Source organism: Buteo buteo, chromosome 18 (assembly GCF_964188355.1).
Source record: "Buteo buteo chromosome 18, bButBut1.hap1.1, whole genome shotgun sequence".
Classification (NCBI taxonomy): Eukaryota; Metazoa; Chordata; class Aves; order Accipitriformes; family Accipitridae; genus Buteo; species Buteo buteo.
The window spans coordinates 29,002,350-29,027,854 of NC_134188.1; the positions used below are offsets into that span (position 1 = coordinate 29,002,350).

At 62.4% G+C, this 25,505-nt stretch overlaps 2 protein-coding genes across 3 annotated transcripts in view; one reads left to right on the top strand and one right to left on the bottom strand.

Moving 5' to 3' along the window:
* Positions 1 to 1,049: 1,049 nt before the first annotated feature.
* STARD10 (StAR related lipid transfer domain containing 10) lies at positions 1,050 to 10,074 on the bottom strand. The gene is made up of 6 exons (XM_075050320.1): positions 9,781 to 10,074; positions 3,938 to 4,085; positions 3,600 to 3,703; positions 3,259 to 3,376; positions 2,638 to 2,690; positions 1,050 to 2,540 (listed from the first exon to the last, which is right to left on the bottom strand). Exons 1-6 carry the CDS (start codon positions 9,958 to 9,960, stop codon positions 2,313 to 2,315), a joined length of 831 nt encoding a protein of 276 aa, XP_074906421.1. The 5' UTR covers positions 9,961 to 10,074; the 3' UTR covers positions 1,050 to 2,312.
* A 5,938-nt stretch (positions 10,075 to 16,012) lies between these two features.
* The window catches only part of CLPB (ClpB family mitochondrial disaggregase), an 86,112-nt gene continuing 76,619 nt past the window's right edge, over positions 16,013 to 25,505 (top strand). The window contains exons 1-3 of one of the 2 annotated variants that reach the window (XM_075050321.1): positions 16,013 to 16,761; positions 17,558 to 17,696; positions 20,579 to 20,630. In XM_075050321.1, coding sequence (XP_074906422.1) covers positions 16,063 to 16,761; positions 17,558 to 17,696; positions 20,579 to 20,630 — 890 coding nt within the window. In that variant the 5' untranslated portion in view covers positions 16,013 to 16,062. The remainder of the gene's footprint in view (positions 16,762 to 17,557; positions 17,697 to 20,578; positions 20,631 to 25,505) is intronic. The other variant, XM_075050322.1, reaches the window with a different exon arrangement.

Consider the following 25,505-nt stretch of genomic DNA (forward strand, 5'->3'; position numbering starts at 1 on the left):
CTGCCTGCTGCCTGCTCAGGGTCCCCCCCCGGCACCCGGCCATCCTCATCCTCCTCTTCGTCGCTCCCCAGCGCATCCCCCACGCTCTGTGCATCCCACCGCCCTGCCTCGGGCCCCGCGGCTCCGGGGGTCCCCGCAGGGTCCCCCTCCTCGGGGGACGCCGTTTTTAGGTTTCTTGGCAAATATCGGCGGGATCGGAAAAAGAGGATGAAGGCCTCGGGGACGTCACATCTTCCCGAGCTCCAGCTTCCCTGCTGCAGCAGCGCGTGGGTCCCGTCGGATGCCAGCAAATCCCCCCGTGACGGCGAATCCCCCCGTGACACCCACCGCCCTGGGGCACAAGGCGTCGCTGATGGCCGCAGCCTGAGCAGCCCCTGTCCCTGCAGGGCCGGGGGGATTTCTCCCCTTGCTGTCACCTGGGGGGGGCAGATAACCTGATGTCCCCCATCCCCACCCCGGGAGGAGCCGCCGGGACCCATCTCACAGCCCCCCCAGCTCTGAAAAATTATGGGCCACTCGCCATTTCCACCTTTTATTCCCATTTTAAGGCTTTTCAAACCTCCTCGTAGTGATGGAGAAAAACTGGAGAAGCCGGGGGTGTACCCCCAAATCGTGCCCCCCCAAAGCCCCCCAAGCCCAGCGCCTGGGGCCTCCTCTCCCAGAGGTGTTTTGGGGGGAGTTGTGCCCCACTTGGGGTGTTTGACAGGCAGTACTGGTGTTACTGGACTGGCTGGGGCAAAACCCACCGCAGGGGCAAACAGCCTTGTCGCTAATTAGTGCCTAGCACTAATTGGGTTTAGGGGTTTCTCTGGCACCCTCTGGTAGCATTGCCACCCCCGAGGCCCCCCCGGGGGTCCCCCCTGGGCCAAAGCCCACAGTGGTTCCTGGGGATCAGCACGGGGGACCCCACGGGTGAGCAGGACCCGGCAGCACCCACCATGACGGGGGACCCCCAGGGACCCCCCCACCCGAGCTCACCATGGAGCCGGGGACAGGGAGGGCTCCCAGGGGACCGAGGCAGGACAGAGAGGCTGAGTCACCCCCTGCGCTGGATTTATTTCTTTTATTCCTAAATAATCAGCTCCGGTACAAGGTACAAAATCTCCCTCCTCCCCTCGCCGCCCCAAGCAAAGGAGGGGGGCGGGAGGGCAGCCAAGGAACAGCTCCAAAATCCCGATTCAAGGCCTCTAATTCTAGCGTAGAAAGTGTTCAAACACCGAGCTTGGGGCTCCTCACCTGGAAAAGGGGAGGGGGCAGGAGCCCCCCAAGACCCCCAGCACGCCTGGAGGTGCCGGCAGACCCCCAAGTCCCCCCAACATTCCTGGAGGTGCCAGGAGCCCCCAGAACATCTGGAGATATCTGAAGATGCTTGGAGCCCCCAGAGACCCCCAGAATATCTGGAGGTGCCGGGAGCCCCCCAACATGCCTGAAGATGCTGGGAGCCCCCAAGACCCCCCAGCACACCTGGAGGTGCCAGGAGCCCCCCAAGTCCCTCCAACATGCACGGAGGTGCCGGGAGCCCCCCAAGTCCCCAACAACATGCATGGAGGTGCCAGAAGCCCCCCCCGAGCACATGTGGAGGTACCAGGAGCCCCCCCAACCCCCCCTGCATGCCCGGAGGTTCTGTAAGACCCCAAAGACACACACCCCCCCCCCGCATGCCTGGAGGTGCTGGGACCCCCCCCCCAAGCCTCCCCTGCATGCTTGGACAAGCCAGGAGCCCCCCAAGCCCCCACCTGCATGCCTGGAGATGCCAGGAGCCCCGAAAGACCCCTTTGCACACCCAGAGGTGTGGGAAGACCCCCAAGCCCTCCCCCACTTCTGGGGGTTCGCTCAGGGAGGGGGTCCCATGGGAGGAAGGCAGTTCTGTTAAACGGTAACAGAGGAAGACGGGGAGGAGGGACAGGGGAGCAGGGGGGGAGCACGGGGAAGGGGCGAGGGGGTGCCCCCAGGGCTGGGGGGCTGGGGCAGGGCCCCCCACTTTCCTCTGCCCCCCCCCGGGGGCGAGAACTGAAGGGCACTTTGGGTTTGCCACCGATGGGGACAACATCAGTGTCCCATGGTGGCTGCAAAGGGACCAGATGCCCCCCGGCTTCCCACCCTGGGATGGGGGGGAGGATGGCAGCCATCACCCAGGGGGGGAGCCCAGCACGGCCCCCCTGTCCCTGGGCAGGGGGGCAGCAGCCCCCCCCCCCTCCCCGAGCCAGAAGCATGGGTGCACGTGTAGGTGCGTGCAAGAGACACAAACTGCTTTGGGGGGGACGACAGGGACAAAATGGCCCCGGGGTGGGAGGGAGTTGGGGGTGGGGGGCTCAGTTAACGCTGTCCTCATCGCTGGCCTCGCCGCGGTCATCTTTGGTCTCGGCCAGGGAGCTCTCGTCGATGTTCTCCAGGGAGTCGGCGTGCTGGAGGGAGAGCTCAGAGAGCGGCAGCGCCGGCAGCCGGCTCTGCTCGGGGAACAGCCAGGGCTTGAAGTGCGGGTTGTGCTTCAGCTTCCACTCCGGGTACTTCAGGCAAGCTTTGTACATCTTCTTCATCGCCTGGGATGAAGGTTGGGTTGGAGCTGAGCTGGGTCGGGGGGGACACCTCGCCCTCCACCCCACCGCACCGTGGGACCCCCCGGTGCGACCGACTCACCTTGGGCGCCAGGAACTGCGAGGATTTGTTCACCACCCACTTCGGCAGGGAACCTGCCGAGAGAAGAGAAGCCGGGCTGGGACCGGGCACGTGGGACAGCCGGGACCCCCGGGCACGGCATCGCCAGCCCCCCCGGGTCACCCTCCTCAGGGACAGGAGGGCTCGGGGACACCCGTCTGGAGAGGGGACAAGGCGAGCGGCAGCAGGGGGACAGTCCAGGGAAGTCAGGATTCAACCCAAACTGCTGCCTCAGCTTCTTGCCGAGTTCAAAAAAAGCCATTTCAGCATGTTGGTCACCTCTTCTACCCCAAAAAAGAAATATTTCAAGAGAACGGGCCCAAAATGTTTCCTCCTGGCATTGCTCCAGCGCTCCTGGTCTGGCTCCGACTGTGTCCCGAGATGCTCCCGGCTGCCTCCCTGCCTGCTGCCGCCTGTCTCTGAGCCCACCCCGAGCCCACCCACCCCTCCCAGCCCTGGAAAAACTTCCAGCCCGATTTATTAACCTCAGCTGATCCGTTAGGACAGACCCCTAACCAGAGGGCAACTGTCCCCGAGGGACACGAGGGCAGGACTGGGGTGGGCTGAGCCCCAAGGCATTGGTGTGGGGTCCCCCCCCCTTACCTTTGGGGTCCACCTGTGCCAGGTAGGTGATGGTGCAGCTCTTGGCTCCCGTCCCCTCGATCAGGTAGCCCGTCTGGATGGAGACCGCTCGCACCATGTCCTTCCGAGGGGGGTAATTCTGCAGGGGGGACAGTGAGGATGGCGGGGGGACAGGGATGCATCGATGGCAGGGGCAGGATGGGGTACAGGCAAGCACTAACCGCAGGCAGGGCTGCCCTGACCCCCCCAACAGCCCCCCAATGCCTCCAGCCTGACCTCCCACCGACCATGGGGCAAACCCAGCCCTGTCCTGGTGCGGGCAGCACCCCCGGCTGCCCCCCCCAGCCCCCTCGAGGACTCACAGGGTGCTTGACGGAGTAGTTCATGATGATGTAGTCAGTGCCCATGGGCAGCCAAGAGCGGAGCGTGATGACGTCCCGGTTCTTCAGGGGCTTGGGGCACTTCCCTGGGGACAGCAGCGGTGGGAGACCAGGGTGAGACACCCCCCACCCCACCCAGCACGGGCATCCCCACTGGGAGTCCAAGCCTGCTCCCCAAATCCCTCCCAAACTGGTACCCAGCCTCCTCGCAGCGATGCCCGGGCACCACCAAACCCACGGATGCTGAACCCAGGAACGCTGCCGTGACAGCCCCGGGGCTCAGCTCCCCCCTCCCCGGGACCCCCCAGCCCCCTCCTCACAGGCGTAGTAGCCCACGTCGGAGTTGACGGTCAGCTTCCCGATGTCAAAGGTCTCGATGACGTTGGTGTCCCACTTTTTCCGATACTCGATGTCATGCAGCACGTCGTAGAGCGTCTCCGCCGGCACGTCCTTGCACTCCATCCTGCACTGCAGGGGTGGGCGGCTGAGAAACCACCCCGGGGTGGGGGGGGAGTGGCCGTGGGGACCCCCAGGTGGGAGGGCAGCCGTGGGGACCCCTGGGTGGGGGGGTCTCCTCTCAGGTTCCCCAAAAACCAACGCAAAACCCCCCAAGAGGAGCTGGATCCCAACCCGCAGCTCAGCCCAGTCTGGCCCAGTTTGGCCCCCAGAGCCACCTTATAGCTTGAGCACTCAGAGCCAGCTACACCCCAAGGCAGCGCTGAGCCCCGGATGCCGGGGGGACCTTCGCGGGGGGGGGCATCTTCCCACCTTCTCTCTTCCCCCCCATCACTGGTCTTCCCCCAAAGCAAGCATCCCCGCATGGGGCACCAGTGGTGCCACGGGGGTCTGGTGCACAGGGCCATGCCCGGTGCCGTGGCGCAGTGTGCATGGGGGGCTGGCTGGAGTGGGGAGCAGCCCCCCCACCCCAGGGTCAAGAGCAGCTCCGGTAACCATGGCAGCCAAATCCTTGGGAAGACAAGGAGAAGAAGAAAGGAGAAGCTGCCGTCCTCCCCCGGCAGCGGGGATGCCATCTGGCCAAGGCCAAGGGCGGCAGGAGCCGTGCCGTGGGGCAGAGTGCGGGCAGGAGCCGGCAGAGAGGGCAGCCAGCACGGGCAGCGGTGGGCAGCGCAGGCAACCCTGCCGCGATCCCTGGGGATGCTGCTCCGGCACCCCGGCAAACACATGTGGCCCCAAGTGCCTCTGAGGTGGGTACCGGCATCCTGCCCCCCGCCGAATGCCGCCGGCTCCTGGTCCATCCCCAAGGACGGCTCCGGCCCCTCCGGGACCCCCAGACCCCGGGCACCCAACACCTGGGGGGAGCGGCTCTTGGGCCCTTCCTTTAGGAGCAGATTTAGGGAATTAGGGGCAGAGGAGCCACAGCCACCGTCCTCGCCCAAGCATGCGGTGCTGGAGACCGCCGACCCCGGCAAGAGGAATGGCAGCACCCGGCACCAGGGCACGGCCCCGCACCCGGACCCTTGAGTGCGACACGGCTGCTGCTCGCGGAGCCAAAGCCTCCACACACAGACCCTGTCCCCAACCCCACGGAGCCCATCCTCAATCCCACGGAGCTCATCCCCAAGCTCACAGAGCCCGTCCCCAACCCCACGGAGCCCATCCCCAACCCCACGGAGCTCATCCCCAACCCCACGGAGCCCATCCCCAACCCCACGGAGCCCATCCCCAACCCCACGGGGCCCATCCTCAAGCCCATTGCCCCCATCCCCAACCCCACGGCACCGCTGCTCGTCCCCCTGCACCTCGCATTGCAACCCTGCCACATGAGCCTCCTCTTCGGCCGAAAACTCGGACGGGGCCAGCCTTGCAAGGCATTTTCAGGTAGCACACCCCCGGGTGACATGCTTGGGGACCCCCTGCTCCCCACCCGCACCCAGGAAACCCCGACACCGTGCCCGCGCCGGCCGGGCTGGATGCGGGAGCGCGTGCCACCGCTTCTCCCGTATATTCCCAAAGCGGAGAAGCAGGTCGGCCGAGCCGTGCCCACGCGGGCAGGACCAGCCGGGTGACTCAGGACCTGCCCGCGCTGCCTGCGTGCCACCAGCTGCCTGCAGCCCGTGGGTGACTCACGTCCCCGGCAGTGCCAGGGGGGTTTTGTCGGGAGGGGGGACGGTGCCACCCGGGAAGCGCCCAGAGCAGCCCTGAGTCAATATTGACTCTGACGGCTTACAGGGCGAGGAGGAGGAGGAGGAGGAAGGAAGGAAGACCAAAAGGAGGGAGGTTGAATGCAATGGGCCGACCGTGCCCTGACACCCTCCCTGCCCCAGAGATTTTAGAGGGAAGGGGCTTGCGGGGGCAGCTCTGGGCAGCAGGACAAGGGGCTGCCTGTGGGTACCCAGGTGGTTGGGGACTGAGGGGACCCCCGACATGGGAGAACAACTGCCCTGGGGGTCAGCTCAACCCCCAGCCCCACATCGTTGGGGGGCTGACACTGCCACGAAGCCCTGGCTTCACCGGCAGCATCCCCTCCTGTCCGGAGCGGGCTTCCCTGGCCTCGGGGGTGCACAGCACCTGGTGCAGGCAGCGTCGGCGGCCACGGCCACGTGGGTCATTAATTAAAGAGAAGATCTCCCCCGTGGCCCGGATGTTCAACGCAATCATTAACGACCGGGTGCCACGTCTCAAGGTGACCCGATGAATAAAGTAATGAGCGGGAGCCGGGGTCCGGGCAGGAACGGTCAGCATGTGCATCCCAGGTGGCTTCCCAGAGCCCGGCGGCTCCGGCAAAGCCCGGCGAAGCTTCAGCCCCCTCCCAATGCTTCCCATGGGATGGCTCCTGGCCATCCTTTCGGAGCAGTCCATTCCCAGGGGCAGAGTCTCCCCTGGGGCACTCAGATCCCCAAGCACCAGCTCGCTGCTCCACTGGGGTGGGCAGGGGGTTCCCAGCCGGGGTCCCCCATCCCGCAGCCATCTCGGGCACCACGACATTAATGGGCAGCCCCAAGGCCACCGAAGAATCCCGTGTCCTGCCGATGAATCAGCCCTGGGTTTTGTCAGGTCCTGGTGGCACAAACTTGTTTCCAGACTCCAGAAAACAGGTTAGACGAGAGCTGCATCCCTAATGGCAGGAGAGAAGGCGAGGGGGGGGCAGCTGCCGCTTCAAAGCGGAGCGAGACCTTCGGGTTTCATTTAATTACAAAGCAGCAGCAGCAGGAGCGAGAAAGCCAGCGAGCAAACAGCAAGGAAAACAGCTCTTTGGAGGCTGCCGGTGCCAGGCACAGTGGGCAGCCCCCAGCCCCGTCCCCGGGGAGCTGCGACATTGGGGGCGAACACCCCGGCTCAGCCCCATCGTGCCACGTCAGCCATGCCACGTGTGCTGGGACAGCTGCCCGTCCCACCGGCTGGCATGAAATCCAGTGGGAGCATCCCATCCTGGGTGGGAAGTGCTGGGTCTGTGTGTTGCTGGGGACCACGGGGGTGGCACAGGGACTGTTGGTCCCCCCATGGCCCCTGATACCTGGCCGGGGCAGCCCGGTGCCGCTCAGCACACACACAGCATCAACATATAAACACCCAGCAGGGTCTTTCCAAGCAGGATCTGGCCAGGAGGGCGCTGGGGGGGGTCCAGGACCTGACGTGGCTGTGGGATGCACTGGGGTCTTGGGGGAGCAAGGCTGGATGCTGGAGGGGGCTAGGAGAGCCCCATGGGGGTGGTAGAGGGGCTGCCGGGGGGGAAAAGGTTTTGGGGACAGAAGCAGGGAGAGGAGCAGGCGTGGGGAGCAAAGGTGGCCGGAGGGAAGGTGACCGCCCCCAGAGCAAACAGGGACCTCGGCCTTTCGGGGATGAAGACTCCTCAATGGGGTTTAACTGAGCAGCACCCCAAGCCCGGGCTCCCCTTGCACGGAGAGCCAAGGACCGGGCACCCCTGGGGTGCTGCCAGGGCTCGGGGACCCCCGTGGGGGCGAGGGAGGTCTCCCGTGGCAGGAGCGTGCCGTGCCAACCGGGGCCAGGACATCCTGGTACACACCTGGGGCTGGTTCCCGGCCACGCCGACGTGGCACACCGGGATTGTTGGGGCGGGCAGGGATGCACACACACACACACCCCCCCCCACGTCCTCCCTGCTGCGTGCTTGCACCCAAGCAGCCCTACAGAGAGCGGCACCTCAATCCCACCGGAGACGTTTTGGGATGCAGCAACACCCCAAGAGCGAGCAGCGAGGCTGGGGGGCACCGGGGGGCTCGGCGTGGGGGCTGGGATGCGCTGCCCCGCAGACCTGTGCCTACGCCAGCGTGCCCGGGGATGCGCAGACCCCACGGAGATGGGCGCTCCGTGTCCCGCTGGCCACGTGTGCCAGCGTGGGGTCAGGCTCACACCTCTGTGGGGGGGGGATGAGCAGCACCCCACACCCCAGGCACTGTCCCCATCGTCCCCCCCCGGGACTCACTGCTACGGCACCGCAGGCTGCTGCCACCGGTGCCCGGTGGGGACCCGTCCCCGGGTCACCGCAGCCCAAACACGCAGCCATGGCTCCACCACGCCGGCGGCCGGCCGACGCCGGGGAGCAAACAGAGGCGATTCCCGGGCGGGCGCAGGCGCGGTGGGAGCCAGGCACGGCCGGTGCTCCTGCCACCGCCACCACCCCAGGGACAGGTTTCTCCGGTGCTGCCGGCGCCGCTTGTTTGCGCAGCTGCTGCAGAGCGGCATGCGAGCAGGCCGCGGCCGCCGCCGCCGCCTCCGCTCCGCCGCCGACCTCGCCGGGCTGCCGCCGTCCCTCGGCGCGCCGGCGAGGGCAATGTAACCCGTTGCACCAGGGAAAGCTTTGTGGAGGTGCCGGCAGGGACGGGGACGCCGGCCAGCCCTGCAGAGAGCCAGGCAGAGGTTCCGGCGTGGCACGGTGGCCCGTGGCCACCGGCAACGCCAGCCTGACGCCGCTCCTGTCCTAAGTTTTCTCTTGGATTCCTGGTGCCCGGTCGGCCCTGACGCTGCCTGTGTGCCCACTTTGCCGGAGGGATGAGCACGCACCCGCCTGTGCCAGCCCGGCAAACCGGCACCGGGGAGGGAAGGGACCCGCCGGAGGACGCAGCAGGGACGCGGAGAGCCCCAGGAGCTCCGCTCTGTATCGGAGGAGGGGGGGTTGCAGGGCTGCAGCGGGTGCCACAGGGCGAGGGGACAGCCCGGATGGGGACAGCCCCGGTGAGAGCGGGCTGGTGCCCGGCAGACCCCAAGGAACCCTCCAGCCCCGCTCCGGCCCCGGCTCTGGGTGCTGGGGGGGGGCAGGCAGCACTGAGGCCCCACGGTCCCACATGCCCGAGGGTCCCTGTTTGTCCCCGGGTGAGTCCCCGGTCACCCCTGTGCACCCCCCTTGTCCCAGGGGACCCTACTTGTCCCCGCTCAGCCCCGGGGTCTTGTTTGTCCTGGGGTCCCCGCTCACTCCCAGAGTCCCCATTTGTCCTGGGGTGCCAGCTCAGCCCTGGGTCCCCACTTGTCCTGGGGACCCTTTTTTGCAATAGGGTGCCAGCTCGGCCGAGTCCCCACTCGCCCAGGGTGCTGTAATCACTCGAGGGTCCCCACTTGCCACAGGGTCCCCGCTAGCCCCTGGGGTTCCTGCTCACCCCGGGGTGCCGCATCGCCCCAGGGTCCCCACTCGCCACAGGATTCCCGCCTGCACCCATGGTCCCCGCTCACCCCGGGGTGCTGGCTCTCACCCCAGTGTCCTTGCTGTCCCCCAGGGTGCCGGCTCACCCCAGGTCCCTGTTTGCCCCAGGGTCCCCCTTAACTTCTGGGGTCCTCACTCACCCTCAGGGCCCCTTTTCACCCCAGGGTGCTGGTTCACCCCCAAGTCCCCACTTGCCTCAGGGTCCCCGCTAGCCCCTGGGGTCCCCACTTGCCACAAGATTCCTGCTTGCACCCACAGCCCCTGCTCACCCGGGGGTGCTGCCTCACCCCCCCGAGTCCCCGCTCGCTGGGGGGTCCCCGCTCGCCCCAGGGTGCCGCATCACCCCAGGGTCCCCGCTCGCCTCCAGGTTCCCCCCCCCGGGGACCCTCGCTGACCCCCAGCATCCTCCCCGCCGCCCCAGGGTCTCCCCTACCCCCCGGGTCCGCGCTCCCTCCGTGCTGCCGGGCCCCCGCCCGCCCCCGGGCGCTGGGTTCCCCCCGGTGCCCGGTACCCGGTGCCCGGTGCCCGGTGCCGGTGGGGTCTCACCTTGATCTTATGGAGGGAGCGCTCGGGCTCCAGCAGCTGGACCCAGACGGCCACCCCCGCCTTGCTGTAGGTGAGGCTCCAGCCCCGCTCCGACTCGCACTCCGCCCGGAACGCCCCGAAATCCCGGTCGTCGGGGATCTGCACGCTGTCGCGACCCGACGCGCCGTCGCGACCCGACATGGTGTCGCGACGCTCCCTTTCTCCCCCTTCCTTCCCCCCCCACCCCCACCCCAACCCTCCACCGTTGCCGCTGCCGGTGCCGCGGGTCGCGGCGGCCCCTACGGCGGGGGCGGGGACGGGGACGACGGGGACGGCGGCGGCGGCGGCGGCGGCATCCCCGGTGCGCGGTGCGCGATGGGCCGGGGCGGGGCCGCGGGGGCGGGGCGGGGGCGGCCCCGGGAGCACCGGGAGGGGGCGGAGCTCCGGGGACGGCACCGGGGCGGGGGGGGGGGGAGGCCGGGGGAGCACCGGGAGTGGGGGGGGGGGGAGGCTGGGGGCGGCCCCGGGAGCACCGGGAGGGGAGGGGGGGAGGCTGGGGGCGGCCCCGGGAGCACTGGGGGGGGCGGAGCTCCGGGGACGGCACCGGGGGGGGGGGAGGCTGGGGGAGCACCGGGAGGGGAGGGGGGGAGGCTGGGGGCGGCCCCGGGAGCACCGGGAGGGGAGGGGGGGAGGCTGGGGGCGGCCCCGGGAGCACTGGGGGGGGCGGAGCTCCGGGGACGGCACCGGGGGGGGGGGAGGCTGGGGGAGCACCGGGAGGGGAGGGGGGGAGGCTGGGGGCGGCCCCGGGAGCACCGGGGGGGGGGGTGCACGGAGGTGTTGCAGTTGCACGGATCCCCGCGCTGTGCGCGCACACCCCCCCCCGTGCAACCCCCCCGCACACCCAGCCTGCCCGTGCACGCGTACCGGCGCCTGCACACGCACACGAGCCCCGTGCCTTTACACACGCACGCACACAGCCCCCGCCTGCACACACGCGGGGGTGCACGCGCGGGGGTGCGCACACACACACACACCCCCCCCACCTGCACACCCAGGGGTGCACACACGCGTCCCTCGCCTGCACACGGACATGGGTGCACCCACAGGGGTGCGCACACTCCCCCCCCCCCGCCTGCACACCCGGGGGCGCACACGCACGCCCCTCGCCTGCACACGGACGTGGGTGCACGCTCAGGGGTGCACACACGCACACACGCTCACACCACCCTGCACCACAACCCCTGCCTCTCGCCCCAGGATCCCCGGTGCTGCGGGAGAGGGCCCCAGCCAAGCCGTGTCCCCCCCCCCCCCGTGCCCCATCCTCCCCGGTTTTGAAGGATTTCCTCTGGTCACGGGTGCCGACAGTGCAGGACCGGGACCCTCGCCCTGACTCGGTGCCCCATGGCTGCACCAACACCACCTCCTCGAGCACCATCTCTCCCCAACCGGGGACACGGGGGGCCGGTGCCTGGCAAGCATGTCCCCCCCACCGTGCCGGTGCCAGGCCCTGCTGCGGCAGCAGCACGGTGCAGCTGGCCGGGAGCAGGAAGGCACGCTGCCATCGTCGGTGATGACTAGGAGGCAATTTTTTGGAAGAGCTGGGGCTCCCCAGCTGGGTCTGGAAATGCTGCAGACTCAGGATTTCTTCCTCTCCGCTCAGAAATGCGAAGGAAGCATCTTCCAGCTCCCGCTGCCGTGAATAACCACTTAAAGGAGGACGAAGCAGCACGGCGTTTCCTTAACCCAGCAAAGCAAGGTCCTCCTCGGCAGCCTGGGACCTGCAGCGGGGAGGGGGGGGCACAGAGCCCCTTCCCGAGCTGCGTGTCCGAGGATGGGGCCCTTCCTGGGATGTGGTAACCGGAGGAGAAGGAGGGGGACGGGGGGGTCTCACTGTCCTCCACGCCTGTGGCACAGGGACCTCACATCGCTGGGCTGGACGTGCCGCACTGCTGCTCCCGGGAAAAACCTGACCCAGGAAAAAGAACCAAAGGAGGCTTTGATCACCCCGTCCCAGCCCAACGCGGAGAAGCCACGTGCGGGAACCCCGCTGCCGTCACCCGTGGGTGACAGCAGGGCTGGGGACAAGGCTGGGCGCCGGGGCTTTGCTGCGGTGGGTGCGGGGGGGACCCTCTCCCCTCGTCCCCCGCTGCGCAGCCCTTCCAGACAGCCCTCTGTCTGCTCCGCTGCTGAAACCTGGGGGTTTTTCCCACCCTGTCCCCAGGCAAACGGAGCGGGTGCCAGCATCCCGCAGCCTTTCCCAGCCCGGTGTCGTCGTCGTCCCCCCCGCCGGGCAATTCCAGCTCTCACTGGGGAGCAGGAACACCCACGTCCCCAGACAGGGCCTGCCGTGCACACCGCGGTGTGCAGAACCCGATCCGAAAATAGGACAGACGTCATCTGCAGGCCTAGAAATCCTGCCTGCGTGCGGGGCACGGTGCGAGGGGGCCAGCTGCCTGCTGGAGCTGGGCTGGGGGAGCTGGGGGAACTGGGCTGGGGAGCTGGGGAAACGGCTGAGGGAGCTGGGGAAACTGTTTTGGGGGAGCTGGAGGAACTGGGGGAACTGGGGCTGGGGGAGCTAACTGGGGAACTGGGGCAGCTGGGCTGGGGAACTGGGGGAACTGGGCTGGGGGAGCTGGGCTGGGGAGCTGGGGAAACGGCTGGGGGAGCTGGGCTGTGGGACCAAACTGGGGAAGCTGGGCTGGGGAACTGGGGGAGCTGGGCTGGGGGAGCTGGGCTGGGGGAACTGGGGGAGCTGGGCTGCAGAACTGGGGGAGCTGGGCTGGGGGAGCTGGCTGGGGAACTGGGGGAACTGGGCTGAGGGAGCTGGGCTGGGGGAACTGGGGGAGCTGGCTGGGGAACTGGGGGAGCTGGGCTGCAGAACTGGGCTGCCTGCAGCGCTGACAGCTCCTGAGACACAACTCGCAGCCCAACTGAAGCCCCACACGTGGGGCAGAAATGCCAATTTCTGGCTGCTCCCAGTACCCGGTGCTGGGAACAGGGACCGAGGGGACCAGCTTCCTCTCCTCTGCTCCAGGGCCATTTCCATCTCTTTTCCATTTGCCCCATGCTCTCCCCAAACCCCATCCTTTCACCCCACCATCCCCTCGTGCACCCCGGCAGCTCTCAGGAGAGATCACGGCACGGCCAGGCTGCACAGTGCTGAGCTCGCACCAGGGCCAGCCTTAACCCTGCTCCTCCAATCTGCATCCCCCTGACAGGCTATAATTAGCAGAGTGCACAGCTAAATTAGCCGTGCAAATGTGGCCCACGCTGCCAGGCTCCACCGAGGGCTGCGGGTGGGGGGGGGCGGCCACTGGGAGCCGGTGGGGAGATGCAAATACTGGGTTATAAAGGCTCATCACCGAGTCGAAAAAAATGGGTTTACTGCAGGAGGCTGAACCGCTGCGATCACCGGTGAGCTCCCATGATCTTCCCAGAGCTTTCTGGCACGGCTTGGCATGGGTCGGCATGGTTTGGCATGGGTCGGCATGGCTTGGCATGGGTCGGCATGGCTTGGCATAGCTTGGCATGGCTTGGTGCTTCCTCGTGGTCCAAGCAGCGCTCAGCATGAGCCCCACATTCAGCTCTTCTCCGGGGGCTGGTGGGCAGGAAGCAGATATTTAATAATGCATGCAATAAAACCAATTCTTCTCAATAAACCTGATTTTTTTCATCAACTTTTATTTTGCTTGCTAAAATGCAACTTATTAGCAACCCAGTTTAAACACCCAGAAGCCATGTCAGGCACCAAGCTCGTTAGAGCCCATTAAAGCACTGAAGTGACGGTGCATAATGTCAAACCGTGCAAGCGGCTGCTGGAATAACGAAGAAGCGGGGAGTGCTGGCGGCTGCAGCCCCCCAGCAAATCCCGGTGTGGAAAAGGGCTCTGGGCAGCTGCAGCTTCCTCTGCATGTGGCATGGTTTAATACCATTTTCTTCACCAAATAATGAAGCAGAAACACCTGTTTTCCTTCTGGAGCTGTAAGTGCATGTGAGAGACGGGGCGAATTCCTCTGGTTCTGAAATATTGATGGACTTGGAGGAGAGAAACAGGAGACGCAGCCTGCTAACAGCCTGCCTGCCGTCTTCGCGCTCCTTTAGCTGCCAGATATACGAGGGTTGAGCAAAAAGCATTCCCGACCAGTGCACGATGATTTAAGCGACCATTTCTTTTGCCTTTGCGGCGAGCCCTTCTCCCAGTGAAACCCCACGTGCCGCTTGCCTTTCATCTTGTCCCTTAAATACACAATTTTATGTTTTCCTTCTCTTAAGCACCCAGTTATACGCATTTTTATCATCTACCAAGAAGCTTTTTTCACACAGGGCAGTGACGTACTGTTTTGTGTAGTGGCTCCGGGGACAGTGGGGATGGTCCTGGACCGCTGCCGGCGAGCAGCCGAGGGATCTGGGGGGCTTTTTGAGGCTTCTCGATGCCTTTTGGGGGAACAGAGGCGTCCAAGGGCGGAGAGGAGCAGAGGTGTTTGCTGGATCCATCCCTGGGTCCCTCGTGTTGGTGAGAAAGCAAAGCCCTGGCCACGCATGGGTAATTAATTAAACCAGCATCAGGCCGGCAATGGGGATGGAGCCGCTGGTGCCGCAGGGGTTGGATGTCCATGGGGCTGCACCGCCGGTGCTCAGTGCCTCCTGCCAGGACACGCACACGTGCACACACACACACTCGTGTGCACACACACTCAGTCACGTACACACATACACACGCATGTGCACTCATACAGACAGGCAGGCACACTCACAGGCACATACGTGCATGCACGCACGTGATTCACGCACGTGCATGCACACACACAGTTCGCGTGCATCCACATACACATGCACTCCCGCACACATGCATGCACGCAGACACACGTGTGTGCACACAGGTGCGCTCACGCACCTTGTACGCCCACAGACACGCGCACATGCACACACAGGCGTGCTCAGACGCAGGCGTGCACACACAGGTCGCACACACGCGTGCACACACGCTGGGGCAGGCCTGGCGGGACCCGTTCACACCCCACGCAGGGCTGGCTCGGCCGGCTGTGCAGAGCAGCGGGGGGGCTCTCCCGGGGCAGAGGGTGCCCGGCCAGCTCGGGGGCCGGGGTACGGGCTGCCTCTCCGGGCTGCTCCCACCCTACGGTGATCCCCGCTCCGCTCCCTTCCCGCACGCTGCCTGGGGGGCTCCGGGCAGGGATGGGCAGAAGCAGGGTGCTGGCTGTCCCGCCTGTCCTCTGCTGCGGCGTGAGGTGGGACAGAGCCGGCTGCTCCCCCCCGAGACCACGGCACGGGGCAGGGTCCGCAGGGACGGTGGCTCCGAGCAGGAGTGGGACACGCGGGAGCAGCGGCACGAGGCAGGGAGAGGCCCCGCACGCAACTCCCACATCAGCAGCACCGGGCCCACCTGGGTGTGCAAATCAACCCCCGGCTGGCGTGCAAATCCCCCCCCCCAGCCGAGGCTGCCGGAGGTGTTTGCTCCCCGATTTCCCGCCCCGATGCCGCTCATCCCGGGGTGCCCACCCGGGATTTCCCAGAGGACAGCAGGGCCGCCGCAGGAGAGGGGAGCGCCTGTGGGTGTGCAAGCCCCGCACGGGCGTGCGAAGGGCTCCGGCAGGGCCTGCGGCGTGTGCGCGCACACGCGTGAGTACGTGCGCGTGCAGGGCTGCGCGTGTGTGTACCCGTGAGAGAGCGTGTGTGCGGACGCGGGTGTGTACAAGCTCCCGCACGCACGCGCGGGCCTGTGCACGCGAGCGTGCACAAGCGCCTAGGGGCGTGCGTGCAAGACCATGCACACGCGTGTGCGAGCCCGTGTCCCTTCCCCGTCCCCCCCCTACGGGGCGCAGGCGTGCGGGCGCCTCCCTGCCGGCCCACGTGCTTGTGCACCGCGCGTGCGCGCGTGACGGCGTGTGTGCACGCGCACCCGCGTGTCCACACACGCGTGTGCGCACGGAGGGGGGGTGTGTGTGTGTGTGTGTGTGAGCACACGCGTTCAGGCCTAGCCGGGTCTTGAACCCGGGTCCCTCAGCGGCACTACTCGCCCCCGCTCTGCCGTTTTCCCGGCATGCCCCGCGCGGGAGGGCCTTGCCGCGGCGCCCCCTGGGAGTTGTAGTCCAACCTCTTGTAGACAGCGCGGGGTCAGGTTGCGGCGAGGACTACAGCTCCCAGCAGGCCTTGCGCGCGACCCCGCGCCGACGCCCTGCTCTCGCCGGGCAGCCGGCGGCCGCCATCTTGATTCGCCGGTCTTCAGCGGCGCCGCCGGGGGGGGGGGTGTGTGGGGGAAGGTACCAGCGGCGGAGCGCGGGGACGATGCTGGCTTCCCTGGCGTCCCGCCCGCCGCCGCCGGGTCTGGCGCGGCTCCTCCGGAGGCGGTCGTGGCCTTCACGGGTTGCTTACGGGTTTCCGGTAGTGGCTGAGGGAACCGGGACCGGTGAGCCGCGGTTGTTCCCGCCTTCGGCCGCCAGGGTGCGCCGCGAAACCACACTGACGCCCAGCGCGAGGCTGTCATGGCGGGCCGCGGCCTGGGGGGGGCGACAGCGGGGCCCGGGGGGGAGACCCCCGGTAACGGGGCCGGGCCCGGGGGGGAGACCCCCGGTAACGGGGCCGGGCCCGGGGGAGAGACCCCCGGTAACGGGGCTGGGCCCGGGGGACACCCCCATAGATTTGGGGCCAGGCCCAAAGGGGAGCCCCACGGCGGAGGGACCGGGGCTGCAGATCCCAAGCCTGGCCCTGCTGCGGACCCCCAGGCCGAGCACCACCGGCCTGGCTGGAGCAGGCTGCCCTGTGCTGGGGCGGTCGGGCCCGGCGATGTGCCTTGGAGAGCCGGTGCTGTGGCCCTCGGGTGCTGAGCGGTGCTGTCATCACGGAGGAGACCCCGGCGGGAGTCGGAGCGGAGGTGGGAGCTGCCCCCCAGGAGCTGCGGTGCCTGCCCTCGTCGCTGCGCTGGCGTACTGCTACATCAGGGACCACCTGTCCAAGGGTGACTATCGCCGCTTCGCCGGCCCCAGGGTGGGAGAGGGCTTGATGCGGAGCAGAGGAGCTTGTGCCCCTCAGGGAGCGGGGCGTGGGGGTCCCTCCTTGGAGACGGAGCCTGCCTGCTGGTGCTGGCCTGGGAAACCCTCCAGGGAAAGTGTTGTCCTTGATCCCTAGCCCAGAGGCGTGCTGGTCTGTGACAGATACCCAAGCTCTTCTGTAGTGTGAAGATAATGATCCGCACGCTTGCCACCAAGATAGAATAGCCAGCGCTCTTGTCGGCTGCACCCTAGCCCGTCTCTGTGGACGGTTTTGTGATGTGTGTTGGGAAAGGACCTGGCTCCAAGACCCCGTGGGTGACAAGGCTGGCAGGGGAGGGTTTGAACTGTCAGGGTGCATGATCTCCACAGGGCAGGCTGTCCCCAGTGTTCTGCTTTGAACGTAGGATATTTTGGGCAAGTACAAAGGTTTTGGAGTTGGGAAGAGATTGAGTTACTACCCTGATAAGCCCAAGGTTTCTCACAGAGTGGCTTAAGTCCACCCCACTGTGGGAAATAAGCAGTTGGTGGGTGGCCACAAGCCCTTGTTGCCTCAGCATTAGCTTTGGATCTAGGAAGGCTGATGTGTGTCTGAGCTGAAGCGCACAGGATAGTCCTAGTGATCTGTTGGGGCAAGTTGCATGCTTCTAGGTTGATGCATAACTGTAGGTTTGCGCCACAGCAAGTCCCATTCTCGGCACTCATGCGGTGTTTTGTGTTTGGGAGTATTTGGGGTGCAGTCCTACGCTTGGCCTCTCTGCCCCAGGTTGTTTTCACCCCCTTTCCTGCTGCAGGACAGGAGATGGAGTGGCCTCATTGGTGTTACTGGTCAAAGTGGTGGTGGAGCAGAGACATCTTTGCTGCTTTTGCTGTGTGCCAGGCACACAGGGCATCAACCTTCAGACCTTCAGCTGAGCAAGACCAGGATCCAGGGTTGGTACAAGCTCCAGAAGAGATGGTGTGTGCACAAGGGGGGCCTTCGCTGCGGTCCCTTTGTCATGAAGCAGCCCTCACTGTTCACGGGCTTGGGCTTGTGGGCAGTGAGCTCATCCGCTGGTGTGACAAGAGGCCTGGGGCAGGGGGGGCTGTGACTTCAGAGCAGGACGCTTTACTCAGTGGTTTCAGGCACGTCAGAGGTTGGTTTCCCTGTGAGTAACGTGCCAACTGCTGTGCTGGGCTGCTGGGTTGGTTACCCAGGAGGTTTCACCATCATTATAGAGAGTCTTGTGTAATTAGTGCTTAGGAAAGGTCTGTGAGACCAAGGTCTGGCTTTGTTGCAGGAGCCGGTTTGTGGACTGGTTAGTGTTTAGAGCCAGGAAGCCACGTGGCTTTGGCTGCGGGCAGAGGGGACAGAGCCATGAGTGCCCCAAACCCTGCAGCCAGGGAGGCAGGGAGAGTGCGGGAAGCAAGCAGGCGAGACGCTTTCCCGGAGAGGGCAGGGGTGCAGGGACACGGTTGCAGAAGGTCAGGGCCAGAGAGCTCAAGGGTCCCTGCAGACCTCGCTGAGCCAGGCCACATGTTGGAGAACTTTCCCCTCACTCTTGCTTTGTGGGTGGGTTTGGGAAAGCCCCATGTTGTTTTTTACTAGGTATTGCGTGCAGCTCTAGTGTCGTCAGCACAGGAGAGACATGGACCTGTTGGAGTGAATCCAGAGGGAGGAGGCCACAAAAATGATCAGATGGCTGGAACACCTCTGCTATGAGGAAAGTCTGAGAGAGTTGGGGTTGTTCAGCCTGGAGAAGAGAAGGCACCGGGGAGACCTTATAGCAGCCTTCCAATACTTAAAGGGGGCTTCTAAGAAAGATGGGGACAGGCTTTTTAGTAGGGCCTGTAGTGATAGGACAAGGGGTAATTGTTTTAAACTAAAAGAGGGCAGATTCAGACTAGATATAAGGAAGAAATGTTTTATGCTGAGGGTGGTGAAACACTGGCCCAGGTTGCCCAGAGAGGTGGTCAGTGCCCCATCCCTGGACACATTCAAGGCCAGGTTGGACGGGGCTCTGAGCACCTTGATCTGGTTGAAGATGGCAGGGGGTTTGGACTAGATGACCTTGAGAGGTTCCTTCCAACCCAGACTGTTCTGTGATTCTATGACTGGGAGGAGGACACTGTGCTGGGCCGAAGTCCAGGTTGCAGTGGCTGAACACTCAGTAACTCGGACACCAAAGGTTGTTTGGCCCCAACTGCCTGGAGTTTAACCCGTATCTTGGGCAGGCCTGAGTGCTCCATGCTGCTGGTGCTCTGCTGTGGTATCCAGGCCAGCAAGCAGCCATCATCACCCCAGGGCAGGGGGGACACATAAACGCACCCGCTGCTCCCCTCTGACATGCTCAGCCTGGTGAATTGTCCTTGAGACAGCACACTGCCCAGGTAAACCCCCAGTGCCCACTGATCTTGGCTTTACTAATAACGCCACAAGCAATTTGTGCTCGAAAGCTCTTAGTTTGGATGCACTGATGACAGCCAAAATAGCTCCCTGCAGCACGCTGACTGCCGTTACTTTCAGGGCAGCAGAGGAAACGTTGAGGTTTGTGGTACAGCTCGAACCTCTGCAGAAAGCTGGCTGCTGGGCTGAACTGTAATTGTTGTCTCTGTCCATTTGTGGCTGTATGTTCTCTCAGGATAGAGGGACCCTCACCCCAGGACCAGGGGATGGGGCTTGCAGGACAGAGCCCTGTCTGCTGGGGCTGCTCTCTAGGAAGGCAGGTTGACAATGCAAGGCAGAAGACTGAGCCACAGGCACAAATGACTTGGAGAAGGGAAAGGAGGCAGAAAATGTTGGGGAGAGAGCAGGAAGCACCTGAAGGCTGGTAAGAATTGGGGAGAATTGTCCCAGCTTCCCAAATACCCCAGTGCAGCTGTGCTGGCTGCACTGTTTTTGAACAACTCCTGCTCCAGCAGCTCTGTGCATCTCTGAGTCAGAGCTGGGGTGCTGTCCTTACCCCCTCTAGCCAGGAGATGTCATTCTGAGCCTGCAGTAGGAACTCAATGGCCTTGCTGTGATGTCTGGAAACCTCTGGCTGACAGTGCCTGCCTGGGCTGACAGTGCCAGCTGCCCCATAATGCCTGCTGCAGATCGGAGCCCACCATTTGTGGGGTTTGCTTTGCAAACACAGGAGAAGTCTTTGTTTCTCCAGTTGTTGATGCAGTTGGTTCCTTGCTGGAGCTGCTGCTGGCTTGCCCTCAGCCCCGGGTGGCCGAGCAGGACCTTTCCCCTCTGCTCCAGCCTTTTGCTGGGCCCATCCCATGGCACCTTCCAAGCCAGAGACTGGCAGCGCCCACAGTCATGAGCTGAGGTAGTTTCCTGCAGACATGGGTGATCTCTGGCAGGCTGGGAGAGTCTGGTCTCCCAGGGAGGAGCAATTTACATCCCTGGCTGCGTCTGCTGAGGTGCTGCCCGGGAGATCTCTTGTGTTATGATGTGGCATGCGGGGAGCTGCTGTTTCAACTGGCTGAACATCCGCATTTGGGCTAGAAGAGGCGAAGAAGGGACTTGTGCAGCAGCCAGGCCAGGGATTCAGCTTGCACACAGGTTCCCATGTGTCTGCTTGTGACTGCCTTTTGAGAACTGCTGTTCAGTCCTGCCTTCCCTAGAGCCTAGCACCGGCACTTGCAGGGAGGCTGTGGGAATACAGCAAGCAAGGGATTTTGGAGTGACCTGCTCACAGAAATAGATCCTTCCTAACCTGTGGTGTTTGATAAGAGCTGTAAGCACAGGCCCTGCCTTCTCTGCTGCAGTGGCCTGTGCCACCTCCAGGTTATTATGTGTGTGTGTTTCACTGCTAACTCACTTTCCCATCTTTTTCTGCTTTCAGAAGATGCTCTGCTGGAAGCTGCGAGGATCAACAACGTTTCAGAAGTCAACAGGTGAGCAGGCTTTACAGAGGTGTGAGAGAACAGCACTGCCGAGGGGGTGGGAAGGCAGGAAAGCTCTGTCAGCACTTGGCGAAGGGGTGGGCTCATCCTCGTTGCTCGCTGTGACTCGGCACTTGTTCATGTGTGGGTAGGCATCCCAAGGCAGAGCTCCTGGGATAGAGCAGCGAGGACTGGCTGCTTCCAGAGCCTTTGGGGTGTTCACCTTGCTGTCTCGGATCCTGAGTGGGTCAGAAGGGATGGTGAGCGCAGTTACCTGTGAAGTGGAAGGTGGATCACAGATCCCTGTGCTGGGAAAGGACAAAGCGTGAGACCGTGCAGTGCAGCATGGTGCGGATGTACCCCTCCAGGCCAGAAGCCACAGAGCCTTGTTTGTGGGGGTCTGTCTGTGAATGAGCAACCCTTGTGGGCTCCTCAGCCAGAGCCAGCAGCTCTCCAGCCCGCACAGGGGCTTGTGTCCCACAAGGAGCACAGGAGAGAGTTCGGGTCTGCCTGTGCTGCCCAAGCTGACCTGTCAGGGAAGTGGCTGGTTGGGTGGCCAAGCACGTGCCTGTTGGGGAGTCGAGCTGTCCGTGTGCTCCTGTCCCACAGGCAATGGGCCTCCAGCGGTCTTGTTGCCATTGGCCTCGCCTGCCTCTGTTGGGGTTGCGCCATGGCATCATTGGGGAGCTCGTCTAGCAGTGTTAAATTTACTGGGGTGTTAACGAATGAGCGTGTTTCTCAGGCCCAACTTGTGACCAGACCCCGAGAGGCGTGTTTGCTCTCTGCCCACCAAATCCTCCTGCAGCTGTAGCTCTGGGGAGGGACGTGGATTGGCTCGAGTGGTTCCCAGGATGGTTTGTGAGCAGCAGTGCTGCATTAACGAAATATGTCTGCTGGCAGGCCAGCACTGACCTCATCTGCAGCGAGTGCCAGGGACTCAGTCTGGAGCCGTGTGGGGGAAACAAATGTCCTGAAAACGCAGGGTGAAGAGAAGTGTCTGAGAACCAGGCAGAGCTGCTTGTCCAGCAGAGCTTGGCCATCTTGCCTGCTCTCTCTCAGTAACCCAGTGGTGATGAGGTCTCCCATGCCCCAAGTGCCACCCTCAACCAGTACAGAATTAAGATTTTGGGTTTTTTTGGCAGCTTGCATAGGACAGGAGCGGACATTGCTGCTCTCCTGTGTTCACCACACCTGATGTTTCTCTTTGGCTGAGATCTCCCACCCAGTGCAGGCACCCGGGGAGCTCTGTGCTGCCAACTGCTGTCCTTGCGTCCTCCTGCGGCAGGGGAGGAGAGCCCTCCTGGCCTGCAGCCAGGGGATGCTCCTTCCAGTCTCTGGGATCTCAAGAGGAAGCAGCCTGACTCTGCTGCACCCCGGGGCTGAGATCTGGCCTAGATCAAGGACTGAAGAGGATATTAGCATGCAGCTAATTGGCACATGTGTTCTGCTGTTTGTAATTGCAGGAAACTGCTGCTTAGGGATGTCTGGGTGATTTGTGAGCCTGGTCAGGCAGAGCAGTGAGAGGGATGCTCTGTGCTCCCCCTGATTAGGGAAGGGCTGGTGGCTGTACACAGTCCAGCTGTGCTGCACATCCACGGCCTCTCCCTTTGTTTCTGTGCTCTTCCAGTCCCGCTCCCTGGGAAGCTGCCTTCCCCCTGCAGCACCCCCTGTGTTTGGAGCTCCCTGCCTACCTGTGCCTGGCACATGCCTTTGCTGCCAGGCATGGGCAGGGGACTGTGAAAACTACTGACTCTCTCCCTGCTGCAGGCAGCTTCGGCCTCTGCTTTACAACAAGCTTCCACAGCCCAGGAACCCCGTGGCTGCTGCAGAGCTGAGAGAGGAGGCAGGAACAGGGCTCTTGCTCTTGCCACCTGCAAGGGGTGAAGCCCAAATTCAGTCTTAGCAGGGCAGGAGTCTGACATTCAGCTGAGCAGTGTGGGCTGCACCCGGGAGAGGGCAGCGCCGTCCACATAACACTTGGTGACTCGTCCTCCCCTCCCCGGACAGTGCTGTCCCCTGCCTGCTTTCCCCTCTGATCCACACAGCTCGCTGGTGGTGAGTTAGGAGAGGTGAGGCTGGTGTGATAGAGTTTTCTAATACAGCTTTAGACTCATTTAAACTCTCTCCCATAGCCTACTGTCTTGGTATAATAACTTAAAGGCAGTGAAAAGCTGGTGGTGCGATAGGGCTGAACTCCTGCACGCTGTCTTGCTCGGGCTTCACAGAGCGATTCAAGACACATGTTCTCTGCTGTTCAGCAACCTGTCTCATTAGGCCGTGCCAGGAAAGCTGAGCAGAGACATGTTGCTGCTCGTGTTGTGGAGCAGTTGCTGATGTTGTTCAGTTCTCCAGCCTTTTGGCTCAAAGACTATTAGAAGAAGCAGCCAGATGTTTATAATTCTCCAGACCACGTCCTCTGCTACACGCTCTCTTCATCTGCTGCTGGGGACTTGTTTTCCCTTGCTGTGCAAACTGGGGAGCTGGCCTTTTTCAAGTGCCTTGTTCAGCTGATGGCTTGTCGTGGCCCTTTACACATTAAAACATTGTAATACAATGACTAGGAAATGCAGCCTTTTGGTCTGAAGTGTAGAAAATGGACGTGTGAGAGAGGGTGGTGTGAGGTGCAAAGAAGATAATTTTGAAACCATGAGTTAAGTCATAGTTGTGCTTAACTGCAGCAGGAAAACAGGGTAGAGAGAGGCTCCAAGGCGGTTTGGAGCAGAGGCTGTGCTATAAGCAAAGAACTGAAGTGCTTTTAGGATAACTGCGTCCCTTATCCCAAAAGAGTTGTGTGTTCTCTCTTGGAAGAGAGTGCCTCCATCACCCTAACAGCCACCTGTAGGATGATGGAGTCAAGGCTATCATCCTTGTGGAAAATCCCCATAGAGGATTTGAATGCCAGCAGGGATAACTGGTATCTGTTTCCTAAATTGAATGATAGTCAAAGAATGGGAGGTGTAGAGGCCCTGGCGTGTGTGTCCATAACCTGCTGCCTGTTTTGAGGTTGTGTTCCTGAAAAGTGTGATGATGCAATCAAGAGTGAAGCAATTTTTCCTGTAGGAATTACTGTAAGGACGGATTTTATGTGGGGACTTCAGAAATACACCTTAAATACACAGGAACAGGGTGCATGATATGAAAGTTGGAGGGGCAGGAGCAGTAGCATCAGAATCATCAACCAGAGAAGATGCTGGCTTTTTGGAGTCTGGCTCTTCAGAGCAGGTCACCCTTCCAGAATACCTCAGCCTCCCCATCATCAAGTGTAAATCTTCCAGTGCAGGTCTTCTCACTGCCTCTTTCTGAGTATTTACATATCATCATATTCCTCAAATTAAAGTCAATCACATCAGTTGAGTAGGAAGGTCAGAAGATGGGGTAGTGGCAATGGTTAGAGGAGCACGACATCAGGCAGCTACAGAACTCCTAAACGATATACGGAGAAGTGACAGATAGCAGGGTGCTGCTGTATAAGTGCTTCCACGTGCATAAGGAAGTGGATGACACTACTCAGATTATGCTGTAATAAAGAGCTCACGTTTCACGAAGCTGCAGGCAAACACGCTGCTTTGTTCCAGCCATCAGGATGTGAATGGAGTCAGAAAATAAGTGATACAGTTATACAAAATTAAAAGCATTTGATCTTGGAAGCCAAGCTGTCCTATGCCTGTCCAGATCTTCTGTCTGGGAACCCAAGCACAGGCACAGGTGAAAATTGGGCCGAAGGGACTGAAAGGAGGGTTTGTGTCAGGGGCACTTGGGCAGCACGTGAATTTGCCTCGGGCTGGTTAGTAGCTGTGCTTCTGCACTAGCATCTCTCTGAGTTTGGGCTAGGATACTTACACAGGCCAGCCAAGCTCTACTCACAAACAGCGTACAGAGCACCTTACTCTGAAAGGCTTTCTCTGGGTCCTTTTTTGCTGCTAGACAGGGAAAGTGATGAGACATAATGAGTGTTAATTCGGCTGGTAACTGGAAATTTCTCAATTGGGCTTGGAAAGACTAAGGTTATGAATACCAGAAATGAATGGGAGGCTTTTGTTCAGGGGAATTTCGCGTTATTCTGACCAGCAACTTTTTCCTTGGTTAAGGATGAACAGGCCTTTCAAACAGACCAGGCAGACCTCACATTAGCACACACGTTAGTATTGCTGCAGGAAGGATCACGTGTCTAAAGGTTGGATCCAGCCCCTGAGCCGTAGGCTCTCCTCTTCCCTGTCTCCTCTTAGCTCCCAGACAGGTTTTCTCATCTTTACCTGCTTGTTAAATGCAAGAAACCAGGCTGAAATCTTGATCGAGATCAAGGAACATGTTAACTTCTGAGACCATTCCTTTTGGGAGTGTGTGGCAAACCTTCAAGCTATTCCCTTCAAGCCCTTCATGCTGTTAGGCAGTACAGAAGATAACACCTAATTAATGTGGATAGTTTAATTTCCCTCAACCTCACGCATTTGGAGGGAAAGCAAGAAGCAAAGCCATAAAGAATTACTGCCTCAATCCCCCTTGTGTTTATATTCAGTATTTATATTGATTCTCTGTGTTCCAGCTTTGTTTCTTAATAAGCCACCCACAAAAGCGCAGGCTTACAGCGGAGTTTCCTTGCCAGATAAATATGATGGAACAGTATTCTCATAAGCACTGTACGACTGTGACTCACGGAAACACGGTGCATATGTCAGTTGACTGTTATCAGGCTCATTCACAACAGCAGGCAGCAACTCAAATCTGCATGTTAATGAGATGTGGAGATGACCAGGCGCTCTCCTGCTCTCGGAGGGATCCAGCCAGACATGGTGCTGGGGCAGGAAGCTCCGTGTCAGCTCCTGCAGCTGGTTTTGCTGTCTCCAGGCTGATTTTTAGGTGGAGGGTTGCAGAAACAGCTAAGTCAAG

Coding starts and splice junctions, on each gene's coding strand:
- STARD10 (XM_075050320.1), bottom strand. CDS start 9,960: ATGTCGGGTCGCGACGGCGCGTCGGGTCGCGACAGCGTGCAGATCCCC. Junction 3,377..3,599: donor ACTACTCCGTCAAGCACCCT/GTGAGTCCTCGA, acceptor TCCCCCCTGCAG/AATTACCCCCCTCGGAAGGA. Junction 2,541..2,637: donor CGCAGTTCCTGGCGCCCAAG/GTGAGTCGGTCG, acceptor CCTTCATCCCAG/GCGATGAAGAAGATGTACAA.